We start from the raw sequence: 15,480 nt of genomic DNA on the forward strand, positions 1-15,480 counted from the left end.
TGTGATTAGCGCATGCGCATTTCTCTTTCGCCCGGCCGGTCAAGGAGCAAGGCAGCGCCAGCGGAGAAACCGCCGCCTGCTGGGCGGCAAGAAAACCTGGCCGTAGCCGCTGAAGGGCCCGAAACCCTTTCGGGGCCTTCCTCTTGGCGGCTCCTCCATCCCGCTTCATCCCCGAGATCGCCGGTCACCGCGGCCGGTGAGGAGAAGCGGGGGCAGGGGGCGGGGCTTTGTCGGTTTCTGAGGTAAGGGCGGGGCTGGAGCAAGATTGACAGGCGCGCGGCCAGTCAGAAAGGTCCGGCTCGGGGAACGAGTGGGCCCGCCTCCCCTTCTCTGTGATTGGTTCAGCCTCAGGGAGGGCGGGGCTAAAGTGCCTCATTTGAATGGGAGAAAAATGAATGGGAGAGAAAAGCGAGGGAGGAGTTTGGAGGTTCAGGAGCGGAAGCGGGAAGCGTTACTTTTTCTGAACTACAAGACACACACACACAGACAGACAGACAGACAGACAGAGCTGGTTGAGAGATTCTGCAAGTTGTCGCTCAGAAAAGCCGTTCTGCTCCAGCTTGCCTGTCCAGCGAAGGATGGTGACCCTGGTTCTGCGCAGCCCCTGGCCTTTTCTGGATGTTAGGCATTGCGTGGTACAGAGGGACGGCACCGAGCCTGGGAAAGGCCTTTCCTTTCAGGGTGACAGATCTCAGAACTTCTCTTTCCCTCCCCTTCCCACAGACACGCTGTTGCTTAGGGCCATTCTGGGACCTGTAGTACTCTGCAAGAAGGTACACCTTTTTTTTTCCCCCAGCCTGTAGGCTAATTGGGGAGCCCTCTGGGTGATGGAGTCAGGAGGGATCTGAACACCCTAACCCTTCCCGGAAAGGGGGAGGAAGGAGATGCTTAGCCCGCAGAAGAGAAGGTGGTGTGATGCTTGGAGGGCCGTGGCAGGGAAGAGGGAGCAAGCTTGCTTCCTTCTGCTGCTTAGGGTCAGATGCAGTACAAGCCATTCAAAGGGTCAAACAGGAGATTCTGACCAAATCTTGGGAAGTGTTTCCTAAGAGGAAGAGCTGTTAGAGGGTGGAATGGGGACCCCCTTGGAAGAGGCTGTTTTGGTCCTGGAGGTCTGCTGAAACCTCAGGTATGTGGGGGGGGGCTCCTGGAGGGTTTTAAAGAGTGGCCACTTAACTCTGGATTTACGGCCTCGGTGGACTTGAGGACTCGTGGGATCGTTTTTCCGCGATAGGATTCCGTGATTTCCCCAGAAATTTCAGGGATGGGGAGCTGTTGTGCTCTGGCAACAAAATTGATAGATGTGTAGAACCTTGAGGACTAGCAAACCTCTCCTGGTTCTGCAGCCCATTTTGTGAAGGTTTATCGGATCAAGCTTATGCCATATAAACCTTGTTAGTTTCTCACATGCCACCAGATGATCTTTGGCTCTCCGAAAGAAGCGGTCTGCTTGCGGCTTCTAGAAAGCCTGCTGGCCGACTTTCCTCTTTCCCTGGTTGTGTATTGCAATTAATTAAAAGCTTTGCCAGGTGGAAGAAGCCTGCAGGGTTCAGCTTGGTAAAGAATATGCCCAAAGCAGAGGGGGTAATAAGGATCTGGAGGGAGGGGCAGGGGAAGGGGTGGGTGAGGGGGTGAAAGGGAATTGAGCATGGTTTAAGGAACTGGACAGGGCGTGAAGGGGGAAATGGGACAGAGAAGGACTGTGCTGTGCCTTGTAATCTGCATAATGCTTTGCAATCTCATTAGTCGTGGCCCTGAATTGAATGGGTAAAATAGGTCACTGTTATGCCTTTGTTATTCTTTATTTATACAGTGTGCTCTGTGTACATGGTCCTTTAAGAGTGGCTTGTAAGCAAGGAGAGCCTGCCCTGCCTGCTCTGCCTGCTGTCTGCATCTTGTGCCTAGTGTAGAGTCAGGGGATGGATCCAAAAGGCAGACCAGGGTTGACTCCAAGCGCCACCCTTCTTAGCCCTCCTCCCCGAGGAGAGGTCAGGGAGCAAGCAGGCACCTCTCTGCATGCAAAGTCTGTGTTCTGCCCCTTCTCTGCCAGACTGCGTCTGCTCCCTGCTCCCTTATTAAACAGTTCCAGGAGGAAGCTGCCTTAGTCTGGAAGGAAGACGTCACAGGCTGAGCCGCTCACTGGATGGTGTAGAGAAGGTCTTTCTGTGGGATGTTGCCTCCAAGCACCTGGATGAGAACTGTCCTTAGTTCCTCCACCTCTGAAGGACACCTGAAGGCAATGGAGTGGTCTCTAGTGCCCATTGATCCTGACCGTTGCCTGTGTTTTCTGGGACTAATGGGAGTTGTAGTACCTCCCTCTGCCTCAGATTGTAGAAGAGAGCTTTTGGTTTTCTGGAAAACTTTGCATGCGGTGCCAGTAAAGTGCAGTTAGAGTAGACCTCACAAGATATTGAGAAAGTAGGCGGACTCTCCTTCACAGGAAGGGTGATGTAAGTAAACATTGAGCAGTGGAAGAATGATGCGGAGAAGTGTGGGTGAGAGAGTCCGTGGGCAAAGTGAACCTTCCGAGGAGCTAAAAGAGAGAATGGTTTTTAGCAGCCAGGGAAACCTCTTGCTCCCACAGGGCTCAGCTGCCCTGGTGAAGGAAGGCTTTCGGGACAAACCCACAAGCCATCAGCATCCTCTGTCTAACTGGAATAAAGCTTCAGACACCAGAAGGAGGAGCAAGGCCCTTTGTCTACCCCAAAATACCTAATATCCCTCATAATCACAACTGTATCTGCACTGCCTTGAACCCTCCCTGTTTGTTGTTCTTGCTTACGCAAGCAAAACCCTGATGGATCCAGCCAAGGATTCCTCTGGCCCACACTTTTATTCACACATCAGGATAAGCAACTTTATCTCTGTGAAGGCTACAAGCCAAATATGAACTGTTCCAGATAAATCGTTCCAAATTTCTATTTGTAACACATCTACGTTTTGATTATCCCAATCTTTTTTTAAAAATTATATACACCTATTCGTTGGTTACCTTTCTATTCCCCCTGTTTCCCCGTTCTCTCCACTTCATGTCCAAATTCCTCACTTAATACTGAGAATTCAGACTTATTGTCACCTTTCTCACTAATATAAAGTGTTCAGAAGTAGTTTCCTGGCACCAGACTTCTTAGTATTCCTTTTAAAAAAAAATTAACCTGTCAGGGTCTTCATGTGATGTGATAGGATTAACATTTTGAAAGGAAGAGCGTTCTGGTGCGGGAAATTAATTTCTTTCCAATTACTTCCTTGCATCACAGCTTGCTTCTTTTTAAAGTGGTAATTGTATGCGGGGCTGCCTTTAAAGACAATTTGGACACTTCAGCCGGTTCAAAATGCCGCGGCCAGACTGGGACCAGTGATAGGGAGCGTATAATGCCCCCGCTACGACAAATATGCCAGCTACCAGTCCATTTTCAGGCCCAATTTCAAAATGCTGGTCATATGATCTATAAAGCCCCATACAGCTTTGGTCCAGGCTATTTGAAGGACCATCTCCCCCCCCCATATGAGCCTTTTCGGCCTTTAAGATGATAAGAGGAGGCCCTCCTGTAGGCACGACGGATGGGAACACAAGGGAGGGTCTTCTCGGTGGCCGCTCCTGGAGGTAATGGGATGCTGTCCCTCCGGAGACCAGCCTGGCCCCCTCCCTTTTATCCTTCTGCCGGCCGCTGAAGACCCACCTTTTCGGGCAGGCTTTTAATAATTGAGTCTTGTACTGTATGTGGATTTTTAGCTTAGTAAATTTGTTTTTAATGTTTCAATCATTTCATATATTTTTACTTCTTGCAGTTTAATTCCTTTCCAATACATCATTTATTGTATTTTTAATGCTACCTGTTTTAATGGAGTGAGCGGCCAACATGGTCTCCTCATCAGGAGAAAGGTGGCCTGCAAAGGATTCAAAATTTAATACAAACCAACATATAAATAGGACTGCGGAAGGCCCAGGTGTTTAGCTAAGGAATCCTCTCTCTGTCCTTCCCGCAGCCCCACAGGGAGAGGGGCACACGGGGGAACTCGGATTGAACGCACACGATACCCACGGACCAAACTCTTACTTTTGATTCTAGTTCTGGATCCCTCCCTCCCTCCCTACCAAGCTGGCCCATTTTGCAGACAAGAGAATTCACACACCGAAGTAAGCATCCACTGTGAAAGCTGAACCGGGCGCCTGTGATGCAGAATTACGTATTTTTGGGGGGGGAAATGAAAGTCCCCTCGGCAGTGGGGCTCGCTTGGGATGCTTTCCTGAAAGCGGGCAGGTGCCTTGGCCATCAGCGAGGTGTGGGAGGTGTCCGTCCTGCCCTGGCACACCTGCCCTGGCGGCTCCCAGGCCAGTCCCTTCTGGGTGCGTGTTGATTTCTCTCCCTCGGGGGCATCTCTTCCTGTTTCTGCCCAGTTTTCTCGCCAAGGAGAGTGGAGGCAGGACTGTGGGGCCTCGGGCCGGTTCTGTGAGGGTCCTCAGGGCGTAGCGGCCAGAGGGGCTGCTGGGGTCCCGGAAGACGGGGCTTGGGAGATTTGGGTGCAGAAGTCCCAGTGGGCCAAGGAGGCCCCGGGACTTGGGACCATTCATGAAATACCTGGAAGGCCAGGGTGGGTGGGTGGCTGGAAGAGCTGGAGAAGAGCGGAGGGGGGTCCGCACAGATGTGGCCGTGGGTCCCGGGCCTGCTCATATGCACCGGGGCTTCCCCTCTTTCGGGAAGTGAAGTGGGGCCCCCCTTCCCCTGTTGTCTGATCCCTGGAAGCGTAGACCCCCGGCGGGGAGAGGTGGCCGAATCCTGCGAGGACAAGCTAGCCTCAGAGCAGAAGAATGGGAGGGAACCGGCGTCCTCCCAGAGGGGAAGGATGTAGAGGACGGCAAGCCGGATGTGCGCACCGAGGAGGCCGTGCTCTCGAAAGCGCAGCCAGTGAGGCTTTTAAAACAAAAAGCCGACAAACCCGAAACTTCTGAAGAAGAAGCCGTGAACTGGCGGGGGGGGGGCAAACACTGTCCCCTTCTCCTGGGCCAGAGCCTTGACATTTGCAGAGCGCCTGCACAGCTGGGGGTGGGTGGGAGTGGGGGCTTGGCTGGAGGGGGGCGGGCCCAATCTCCAGAGGCGGGGCCCCGAGGATGACAAGGAGGGCTGGCGGAGCCTGGAATGCCTCCCTGCCTCCCACCGCCTCCAGAACATCCTCGCGCGCCAGAGGCAGGCGGCAGAGTTCCCTTCTCCGGCTGAGATTCCCCAGCTGCGCAGTCGGCCTCCCTCTCCCAGGGGGTGAGTACAGTACCTGCCAGATCAATGGGTCCCGGGACGTGTGCCGCCTCCCCCCCCCCAGTTGCTGCTGCCACTGTGGGGCTCAGCCGCCTCCCCTTCTCAGCTGAACCTCCTCCTTCCTCCTCCTCTCCCCGGACAGGGAGGAGAGGTGGCGGGTGACAGGAGAGGGAGGGAGCCCGCCACCATCAGCTGATCCCTCCGAGTCATCCGACATCAGGTTGGGTCCTTTGATGTGCGGGGCAGGAGCGCTTCCTGCTCTCCACCCCTCTGCCTGCTTGCTTGGTGCGTAGCTTCCCTGGCGGTTGCCTAAAGTCTGCCAAGACTTGGCTCAGTCTTGTATGTGACTCATTCCAGTTTGTGATGGTGGTGGGTGGCGGGGAGTCTGTGCTCAGAATCCTGTCGTCCCCCCCAGCGTTGCCCCTTCCTTGGGTCAAAGACCTTTGGCTGCTCCGCCTCCCCCCCTCCATGCTTTACTTTCACGACTGCAACCTTTAAGCGGTTAATACCTAAACGAGGACTTGGAAAAAGCCAGAGGAAACTCTTGACTTTGCTACCAAAAGGGGCTGCGGGGAGGGGATGGAAAGCGAGCTGTTTTTCCAGTGCAAAAAATGGAAAGGCTGAGTAATAAAACTCTCCCCTCCCGGCCCTTGGCTGGCCTTGAAATCCAAGTCAAGGTGATCTCTCCTGGCCAGAGCACACCTGAGCTGCTCCCCCAAAGTTTGATCACTTTTTTCAATTTTGGCAGCCCCAGGCACCCCAGACTTTCCTGGCTCTTGGGAAAGGCATCGTCCGTGGCTCCCAAGGAAGTACGCGGAGGAGCTTCCTGTAGGACTTAATCCCTTTAACTTAAAATCAAGAAGCGCTTTGATCAGGGAGGGAGCAGGAGGGAGGGAGAGAAGGAGGAGATGGCGAACGAAGAGGGAGGGCTCTCCACGCTTGACTGCCGAAGCCGTCGTCACAAGCGACAGAGCCGCAGCACTCGATCAAGGTGGCAGAGGGAGCCCTCCTGGGTTTCTTTCCAGCCGCCTGGTTCTCTGCATCTTTCCAGCCTGGCAAGCGGCAAGATTGCTCCAGTCAGAGCCGGTTTGGCATCCAGAGCTTGTTCTGAGATGAGGCAAAGGGACCCCCGGCCTGACAAGCGTCTGCCCCCCCTTGCACAGAGCTTTGGGACAGAGGACCTGACTGGTGGCACCTGAGTCTGGTAAAGCAGGGCTGCCTGGACCAGGTTGTGGGGGGGGGGGAAGCCCTGTCTGAATGGTTTAGGGAGTGAAAAGTGGGAAGGAGATGAGCTTGTCGGCCACTCAGTCGCTAGCCTGGCTCTGCCTACGGATAAGCTGCAGAGGTGCTGATTAAATTTTGAGTTTCTCCGAGTTGGGAAGGGGCAGTTCCCATTCGCCTGCCAGGGATTGGAACTGTTGTCCAGTTCTTTTAACTGTTTTCTCGCTTCTCTCTCTCTTTCTCGGTGCTCTTTCTCTCTCGAAGCTTTCTGCTTGGCATCTGGATGGTTGCTACCGGCATGGAGAGGATCGGAGTGAACCTGGCTCGGTAAACCTGCAGGCCAGCTGGTGTTCCAGACCATGGACTCTCTGAGACAAGCTGAGGTGTGAAAATGTCGAACGGAAACCGGGCGCTGGTGGTAGACTTTATTTCCTACAAGCTGTCGCAGCGGGGCTACAACTGGAATGAGATCGAGGGGGAGACGGAGAACCGGACTGAGCTGGCGGAAGACATGGGCGGCGTCCTCAACGGGAGCCCCTCGTGGCACCCCAGTGCCAGCCCCGTGGTCAACGGAGCCACCGGGCACCTGAGCATCCTCGAAGGTCACGAAGACAACCCTCAGTGGGATGTGAGGCAGACGTTGCGGGAGGCAGGGGACGAGTTTGAACTGAGGTACCGGCGGGCGTTCAGCGACCTGACCTCCCAGCTCCACATCACCCCGGCCACGGCGTACCAGAGCTTTGAGCAGGTGGTGAACGAACTCTTCCGAGATGGGGTGAACTGGGGACGGATTGTGGCGTTTTTCTCCTTCGGAGGAGCCCTGTGCGTGGAGAGCGTAGACAAGGAGATGCGAGTGTTGGTGGGGCGGATCGCCAGCTGGATGACCACGTACCTCACTGACCACCTGGACCCGTGGATCCAAGACAACGGCGGCTGGGTAAGCCATGGACAGAAGGGCACGGGGGAGCTGGGCAGGGGGGAGCAGCACCTCCTTGATTGAAGCAACAGAGAGAGCCGTTTTTATCTGCAGTGGCTTTGGGTGCCAATCCTGAGGATGCTGAGCGAGAAAGAGACCCGTCTGGCATCGTAGGTGGCTGCTGGGAGGCTCCCTTCATGAACCTCCCCTTTGGTTGTTTCTGGGAGTTTGTTCCTCCAAGAGGGATGGAAGCATCCGTGCCTCTTCACTGAGTGCCTGTTCCTGCCATCTGCAATGGGTTAGATTACCACTCCCATCCTCCCCAGCTGCCGCGGCCAACAGCCTGCTAGTTGGAGGGATGGAGGGTGTTGTCCATCTTATCCAGAAGAGTTGGCAATCACAAGGCTTCTCTTTTAAGGTGCCTGTGAAACCCTTTTTGTTGGAAGATGCCCATGGGGGTCTTGATGACTGACTTGCTTGCAAGCCCTGAGCTATTTTCCCTGCTAACCCCTTGCTCATTGAGGCTAAATGTACTTTTTCTTTCTTTTTTGCATGTGCTGCAGACATGCATCTCTAGGGTTGATGACGTGCCAGCTGGTATTTTGCCTGTTTCAATCCATCACTTTGTTCATTAGAATGTTCTTCTTTCGTTAGAACATTCTGCATCCCACAGCCCATCGAGCAGAGTTGCAGAGATGCTTTGTATTGTCTGTGCAACACCATTAGGTACAGAAAGAGAGGTCCTTACCCCATGGCTTTGGTTTTTGGTTTTATTTGTAAACCGCCCAGAGCAGACCCTTGGTCTAGATGGGTGGGACATAAATCTAATAAATAAAATAAATGAATGGCTTCTAGGGAGCCTCATGGTTGAGGAGGGGGTTGAACTGCCCCTTTCCCACATCCAACACCACGTGCTGGATGGGTCAGCGTGCCGCCAGGGGTCTTCATTGCAAGGCTCCAAAACTGTTGTTCAGAATCAGGGATGATGGAAGATGTCAGCCCAGAGATCAGCCGGTTGCACAGCCCACAGCCTGGCATGCCGGGGGCGGGGGCGGGGCCGGGGGGGGGGGAGAGCCAAGGAACAACGAACCCTTGAGTGGCTACTAGGCTTGACATCTATATTATTATTTCTTCTTCTTCTGTTAGCCCAACTCAGGGTGGCGACCAACACTTGCCCTCCTGGTGCATGGAACTTGGTTTGTCGCTAGCGTGTCTCTCTTAAGCACGGTGAGAGGTCTGTGGAAAAGGTTAGCTCATGCAGTTGATCCAGTGGCTGCCGGGACGTGGCTTCAGAGGCCCCGGATGTGTTTCATTTGGGACTGGTGGCTCCCAGTGTTTTCCCACCCCCTTTTGCTTGAAAGAAGGTTCCGTGGTCACCATAGCCGTGGTTTTCACAAGTGTTCTCCGCCTGTGGTGAGGCATGGAGTGTGATGGGGTGCAATTCAGGGCTGACACGGAGAGCGTGCCTTCACATCCTAGAACCCCAGGGCCTGGCCCTGATAAAAATTTCTGTTCTTGGGTTTCGGAAGAGAAAAACCCCTTCGGCCAGACCTTGTCTTTCCACGGACCATCTGTGCGTGGCAGAGCAGCCTGTGCGGTAGGCGAGCGAATTGATGACCTAGCTGAAACGAAGTCTCACCCTTAGCTGAGTACAAAGCCGCTTTCATCCCTGTGGTTGCCATTTTTGTGTCTGCCTTATGTTAAAGTTGGTACGAGGCTTCCTTATATCTTTGCCCTGTTTATCTGTTATCTCTGTTGCCAAGAGATTGGCAAGACTTGGGCATTGAACCCTTCCCATCCCAGGTCTGCTGTACAACGGTCAATTGAGCCTTTACAGTTATGTCCTTTACCTCTTTTAGCTGCGTTGCCAAGTCAGGGGTTGAAAATATGACTTTAAAAACAAAACAACGAGTGGGCGATTATAGTCCCCAGAACTAACATTTCCACCCTCCCTGTAAACTTGAGGAGACCCTTGGCCAAGCCTTAGCGGCTGCTCCCACCCAGAGAGCCCTCTGCCTCTGTCCAGCAGGGCTGAGCTGAAAGTGTGGTGCTCAGTGGCAAACTAGGAGCCCGCCAGGATGCTGAATAATTTACATACAGTACGTCCTGCCTTTCCTCTGGTGAGCTGCAGACCAGATCCCCTGACTCTCTTCCCCACTTGATTCTTACAACGACCTGGCGAGGTAAATTAGGGTCTGAGCATTCATGACTCAGGGAGGACTTGAGCCTAGATCTCCAGGCGTTTAAAGTAAGTTTTGTCCCATTTGCAGGACAAAACTTTGGATCCACCATTTAGAAGAAGAGCATGCCCCTATTGGATCATTGCTCCTCCTCCTGCCTCTACCCTGTGGGAGGTAGGATGTCATCCTGGCTGGTGGGACACCTGAAGATGTGGCAGCTCTAAAACAATCACCTTTTGTTGCATTCACAACAGGTTGTGAATGCAACACAAGGTTGTCAGCCCACCGAGGGCTTTTCTCATTCACTTTTTACCGTGTGTGGTCAGCTGTAAGGAGCTGGCCTTCTCCCTTCCCCTTAGGTGACCAAAGGATCCACCTGGCTCAGTCCGGTGGCTCCATACAGCTGGAAATGACTTGAGGGTCTAGAATGCTCTGAACTGCCCAGAAGGAAGGGTGGCCGGCAAGGGGTCAGAGGGAAGAGAGAGGTAGGAGCCTGCAGTGAAGTCCAGGAGCCGAAGAGAGCTGGGCTGGCAAAGCAAGAGAGCAGGTGGGGGTGGGGATGGGGAGGAATATTTGCCAGGTATGCCCGGAATGTGCTTGTTTATTGGGGCCCAACCTGAGGTGTGCCTGCCCAAACAGACCAGACTGGTTCCTCTTTCTCTTTGGCCCCCTTAGTGCTTTTCCTGTCTTCTCTCCTGATCCCCTCCTTCCCTCCCTCCCTCCCTCTGTCCCCCCCCACCCCCTCCAGTTCCTGTTTGCGAGATTAGTCCCGGGCCCAATGGAGATTTCCACATCCCAGTCGCTCTGGTGACGATTGGGTTGTATCCTGGAGACCAAGGCGATAATGTAATCTGATTTTGTAAACGAACTCCCTGGGGGGATTTAGATTAAAGCACTGATGGAAAGTCACCACTGGCCCCTCCTTGACAGGAGAAAGAGGTCCCCCTCCTCTTTCCATCCTGCTCTTAACTTGTCCCTCTTCCCCCACGCCCCCACCCCACAATCTTGCCTTTTTGTGTCTGGGCACAAATGCATTGTTTGTGCGAGTATGGTAGGGGTGCCCAGGTGGCCAAGCCCGTGGTCCCTGCTCTTCAGACCTCCGCTTGCCTGCCTTCCCTGCATTGTAGCCTCTCCTTCACCTTTCTTGAAAATTATTGGGAGTGAGCGGGTGGAGGTACGGGTGGCTTCAGTGGTGGATGAGGGAGGTGTTGAACAGCAGCAAGAAGCACCCAAAGCTGGGCAGAGCAAAGCTGCACAGCCCAGGCGGGCATAAGTGACACCCTCTCTGGTTATCCTGAAGCAGGTTGTTGTTGTTTAGTCGTTCAGTCGTGTCCAACTCTTCGTGACCCCCTGGACCAGAGCACGCCCGGCCCTCCCGTCTTCCACTGCCTCCAGGAGTTGGGTCAAATCCATGTTGGTCACTTCAAGGACCCTGTCCAGCCATCTCATCCTCTGTTGTCTCCTTCTTCTCTTGCCTTCACACTTTCCCAACATCAGGGTCTTTTCCAGGGAGTCTTCTCTTCTCATGAGATGGCCAGAGAATTGGAGCCTCAGCTTCAGGATCTGTCCTTCCAGGGAGCATTCAGGGTTGATTTCCTTCAAAAATTTTTTTTAAAGGATTGATTTTTATCCACCTTGGTAAGGAGTAGGTTGAAGTGAAGTGAAATCTGAACACCTATAATAAGTTTGTTCTCCTTGCAGTCCAGGGGACTCTCAAGAGTCTTCTCCAGCACCACAATTCAAAAGCATCCATTCTGGAGGGGATCAGGAGAGAATTATCTCAAGCAGGCCATGCAGGGGGCCTCATTGCTGGACCTTGGCCGGCCGGCTTTGTCCACCAGGCTAATCCCACCTTGCTCAACCCACCTTGGTGCTCTCCAAAGGTCTTGCATTCCAACTTCAGTTGACTCCCGGGTTTTACCTGAAAGGCAGCCTGTGTGTTCTAAAGGAAAGAATGGTTGTGGAGTTCTTGAATGCTTTGTGCTCAGCCTCCCTTCCCCACCTATAAAATGGGAATATTAGACAATCGCCTACCTTACCGTTTTTTTAAAAAAACAAAAGAGGCTATGGTTACTGGAAAACAGTCAACAGACAAAAGCCTAATGTGGCCTAACGGGTTGCACGTTAACATGGACCAGGAAGAGCTGGGTTCAAATCTCTCCTGGGCTGTGAAGTTTTGGCACTAGTTGCATTCCTTCTTGTACCTTGACTCCTCAGTTAAGAGTACATTTGGTCGCCAGCTGCTCTGTTTAGCAGTTTCAAGACCACTTCGCTTCTCCACCCAGTTGGGGCAGGCACCCTCTCCACTTTGCGAGTGACGCTTTTCCCTGGGGGGGGGGTTAGTCAAGTGCTGCGCACAGGAACGCTGCGGTCCCGGGAGCAAGAAGAGGCCTCCCCTTGGCCCCACGGAGGATCTCCCAGTAACCTGCAGGGAGCACAGCCTTCCCGTTATCCCAGCAGGCCTTTGGCTAGCCATAATAACAAGAAAGCTGGCGGATAGCAGGGTGAGCGAGGAACAGATGGCCAGTCAGGGCTGTGCAGAAAGGAGCAGGCGTGAGCGAGTCTTAATATTGCAGCAAGCAGGGGCAAGGGACTTAGGCAGCCCCGAAGAAGAAGTGATTCTGCGGAAAGGTGTGTTGTGCCCCCCCCCCCCCCAAATAAGCAGATTGCATGCCAGCCTCTCTCCTCTGTATCCTTGCAGGATGCAAGCCCTCTTCTTTGCATATAAGGAATAAGTAACACACGTTCAAGTGCTGCTGGCTTGAATGGAACCGCCGTTTTTTGTAGCAGTCCCTCTGTGGTGTTCTTAGACAGGAGAGCCTCCAGGACAGAGAGCCTGTTCTGTTTTCTCCAAATGCCCGTGGCGACTCTAGTGCCAGCCTTCAGCTCCTGTGCATCTCTATCTCTATCTCAATTTCTTTCTTTCTCTTCCTCCCGCCCCCCTTCTCTCCCCCCCCCGCCCCGAAACAGCCTTGGTCTTGTTAGCCTGGGATTAGCTCTCCCTCGGTGCCTGGGGAGCAGCCTTTTGCCTGGCCCTTTTCAGACAACACTGTTGTGAGAAGGCGGAGGGCGTAGCTGGCAGGAAGGACCCATGGAGAGGCCTGCAAGTCCTGGCAGGCCTGGCGTTGGCAGAGAGCAGAGAGGAGAGAGAGCGCTTCACGAGCGGCTGAGCATTGCAGGGCCGGGAGGCTCTGGGGAGGGAGCGCAAGGCAAGGGTAGCGGCCGCGGCACACACTTCAAAGGCGCTGCCAGGATAATGCTTGGACTCTGCCCACCTGGGAGAGATCAAAGTTATTCCCACGTGTGATAGATAAGCAAGGGCACATTGAGAGGTGGTCAGCTGGGCCAGAGCAGAGGGAGGGGGGACGACGATTCAGGCCCCCTTTCTTTTCCTCCCCTTTGCCAGCTTCTCCTAGAACCCTTTTGAGGCATCCAAGCAGGCTGAGGCGGTCAGAGCGGTGTCTCTCTCTCTCTCTCTCTCTGCCCTCAGCTGGATCTATGTAGGTGATGGAGGGCAGAAAGTGTAGCTTTCGTGGTGTCAAGCGTGGTGCCTCTCTCTCCTGTGCTGGAGGGCCCGTTAAAAAGAAAAGCAAGCTGGCTTCAAAACAGGACGGGCCAACCTCCCTAAAAGCAGAACCTCCTGCTCCTGCCCGACCCCGGGAAGTGGGAAAGCCAACGCACAAGGGCTTGCAGAACCATTTGGAGATGTTGCCGAGTGGAAGCAGTGGTGGCCAGTGAAGGTGTGGATGTGGCTGTTTTTGCTTGCTTGCTTGTTCCCGGAATTGTAATGTAAAGACATAAAAAGAGTTCCGATGGACCAGACTGAAAGCGTATCTGTTTGCACCGTGGCCAACCAGATGCCTCAGGGAAGCCCACAAGGACGGTGTGAGCAGAATCGCACCTTGCCCGTGCAACTCAGCAACTTGTATACAGAGGCAGATGGTCTCTGATCCTCAGGGCGAAATATCATCATCATTATTAGAAGCCAACCTATAGCTTTATCCACCTTGAAAAGGGAAGACCCCAGAAGACCACAGGAAGACCTTTGGAGCCCACGGACCCAGTGTTTTCTTGGTGGTCCTCTTGTTTCCCTTTCTGATGGTATGCAAGAAGGTGTGTACCAGGTGTGTCGGTGATCTGGATGACTTAAGCGCTTTGGCATGATGGACTCTTCATAGCTTCTAGCACCCTTCAGATGGTTCCGCCAGGAACATCCAGTTTGCTCAAAGTTGACACCCAAAGCAACCCATTTACTCCTGGCCTATTGATCTGCCTACTTGCTCTTTAATGCCTTCCTTGTCAAATGAGGCGGTGTTCTTGTCTGTTTGGAATTCAACTGGTCTGGCAGGGCACACCCATGGGTTGGGGCTCGCTCATTTACATAGTAACTTTGCAAGTCAAAGATCACATCCATTTTGCCAAGAAAAAAGCAACCACTGTGGCCTGTATAGAAATGCAGTGTCCATAAGGGAAATCACTGCTGGGACCACATAGTAGGGGTGTTGCGCGTCTGCGTAGCCCAACAGTGTGGCTGCAGCCCCTGGGGTCAGAGGCTTATGCCATCTAAGGAGGTCCCGGAGATCGGTTTTGCATCCTCTGTTCGTTTATTTATCGCTACATTTATTCCCCACCTTTCCACTGGAAAATTGTATTCAAGGTGGTTTACAAGCTTCAAAAACAAACAAACAAACAAACTATGAAACCAAATTCTTAAATATAAAAATATGCAATCAGGAAAAGCCAACCCTGCCGTAAATACCATTTGAAGCAATTATATATATTAATACCACTAAAATTAACAAAGAGTACATTCAAAACATCACAAACAGGCAGGTTAAATCCCATTCACCAGTTCTGAAAATAAGTGTTTTTGCTCCCATCTTAAAATCGGTCATTTTCACCTTTCCTCCATTTGCGTGCTTGTGACTTGTATCATAGCATTCCCTGACTTCAGCAGTGGTTTTTTTTTCCTTTTTAAATTTGTGGTGCCAAAGGCATCCTATTTCCAGCTTTTACATGGTTGTGGTCGTTATATCAGATAATATTTTTTCCCTCCGGCTGAATCCATCGTGCCTTGGCTGCTTCCACCGCCAAATGTAGTGTGGAAAACTACCTCCTCCGTTCCTCGAGATGTTTAGCCTGTCGGGTTGCACAATCATGGAAGTTCAGTTGTGCAAGTGTCTTCCACACCACTCACCACCCCATCCCTTTCCGGTGGACTCTCCTTTGCACGGCTGTCACGAAACTGATTCTGCGAAGGACTGTCGGTAGGAGGGGAGGAAATGCTGCTCCGTTGCCTTTGTGGATTCTGGCCACAGCTTTCTCCAGGTCTTAGAAACTAGGCCCGCAGACCCCATGGACAGCTATCCCATCAGGGACTAAACGGGGCGGCTGCAAGGCTTTCCTTGTTTCTCCCTCTCTCTCTACACCTTTCCGCTGACTTTTCCGATTTACGGACGAGGAGGGAGAGAGCGATCCAGTGGTTTCACTATTGGGGGGGGCGATTGTGAACTAAACTTCATCTCCCATGACTTTTGTACATGCTTCCGTGCATGATCTGTCTGGTGCTACTCTTGCCACACTTTTAGAGGGCCACATCCCGGCAAGACCTCATCGGTGCCCTGAGTCAGTTTGACGGGTCAAGACCACAAAGGCCGTTTTTGTGTGGTGCTTGCGTGCACAGTCCTGGCAGATCTGCCCCAGGCAGCATCTTCTTCCTTTTGCCTCTGAGGAGCCAAAGGGTTGATCCTGGCCTCCCGGGCTTCAGGATCTGATTGCCTCCGAGCCACGCCAGGGGCAGACCCAGATGTAAGCTGCAGGTAATGGCTGGCAGTGGGACGGAATCCTCCCCATCTCTGCTGTGTTCTCAGGTCTGGCAGCCGCTCAGCTCCGTTCGGAAGTGGGAGGGTTTTCT

At 53.1% G+C, this 15,480-nt stretch overlaps 1 protein-coding gene across 4 annotated transcripts in view; it reads left to right on the top strand.

Annotated features, from left to right (window-relative positions):
* BCL2L1 (BCL2 like 1) overlaps window positions 1–15,480 on the top strand; it is a 51,053-nt gene continuing 35,573 nt past the window's right edge. Inside the window, exons 1-2 of one of the 4 annotated variants that reach the window (XM_020807867.3) lie at window positions 1–242; window positions 6,735–7,407. In XM_020807867.3, coding sequence (XP_020663526.3) covers window positions 6,862–7,407 — 546 coding nt within the window. In that variant the 5' untranslated portion in view covers window positions 1–242; window positions 6,735–6,861. Of the gene's footprint in view, window positions 243–5,099; window positions 5,253–6,208; window positions 6,454–6,734; window positions 7,408–15,480 lie in introns of those variants that run through there. The other 3 variants (XM_020807869.3, XM_020807866.3, XM_020807868.3) reach the window with 3 other exon arrangements.

The sequence above is a fragment of the Pogona vitticeps genome, chromosome 4 (genome assembly GCF_051106095.1).
Source record: "Pogona vitticeps strain Pit_001003342236 chromosome 4, PviZW2.1, whole genome shotgun sequence".
In the NCBI taxonomy this organism is placed as follows: domain Eukaryota; kingdom Metazoa; phylum Chordata; class Lepidosauria; order Squamata; family Agamidae; genus Pogona; species Pogona vitticeps.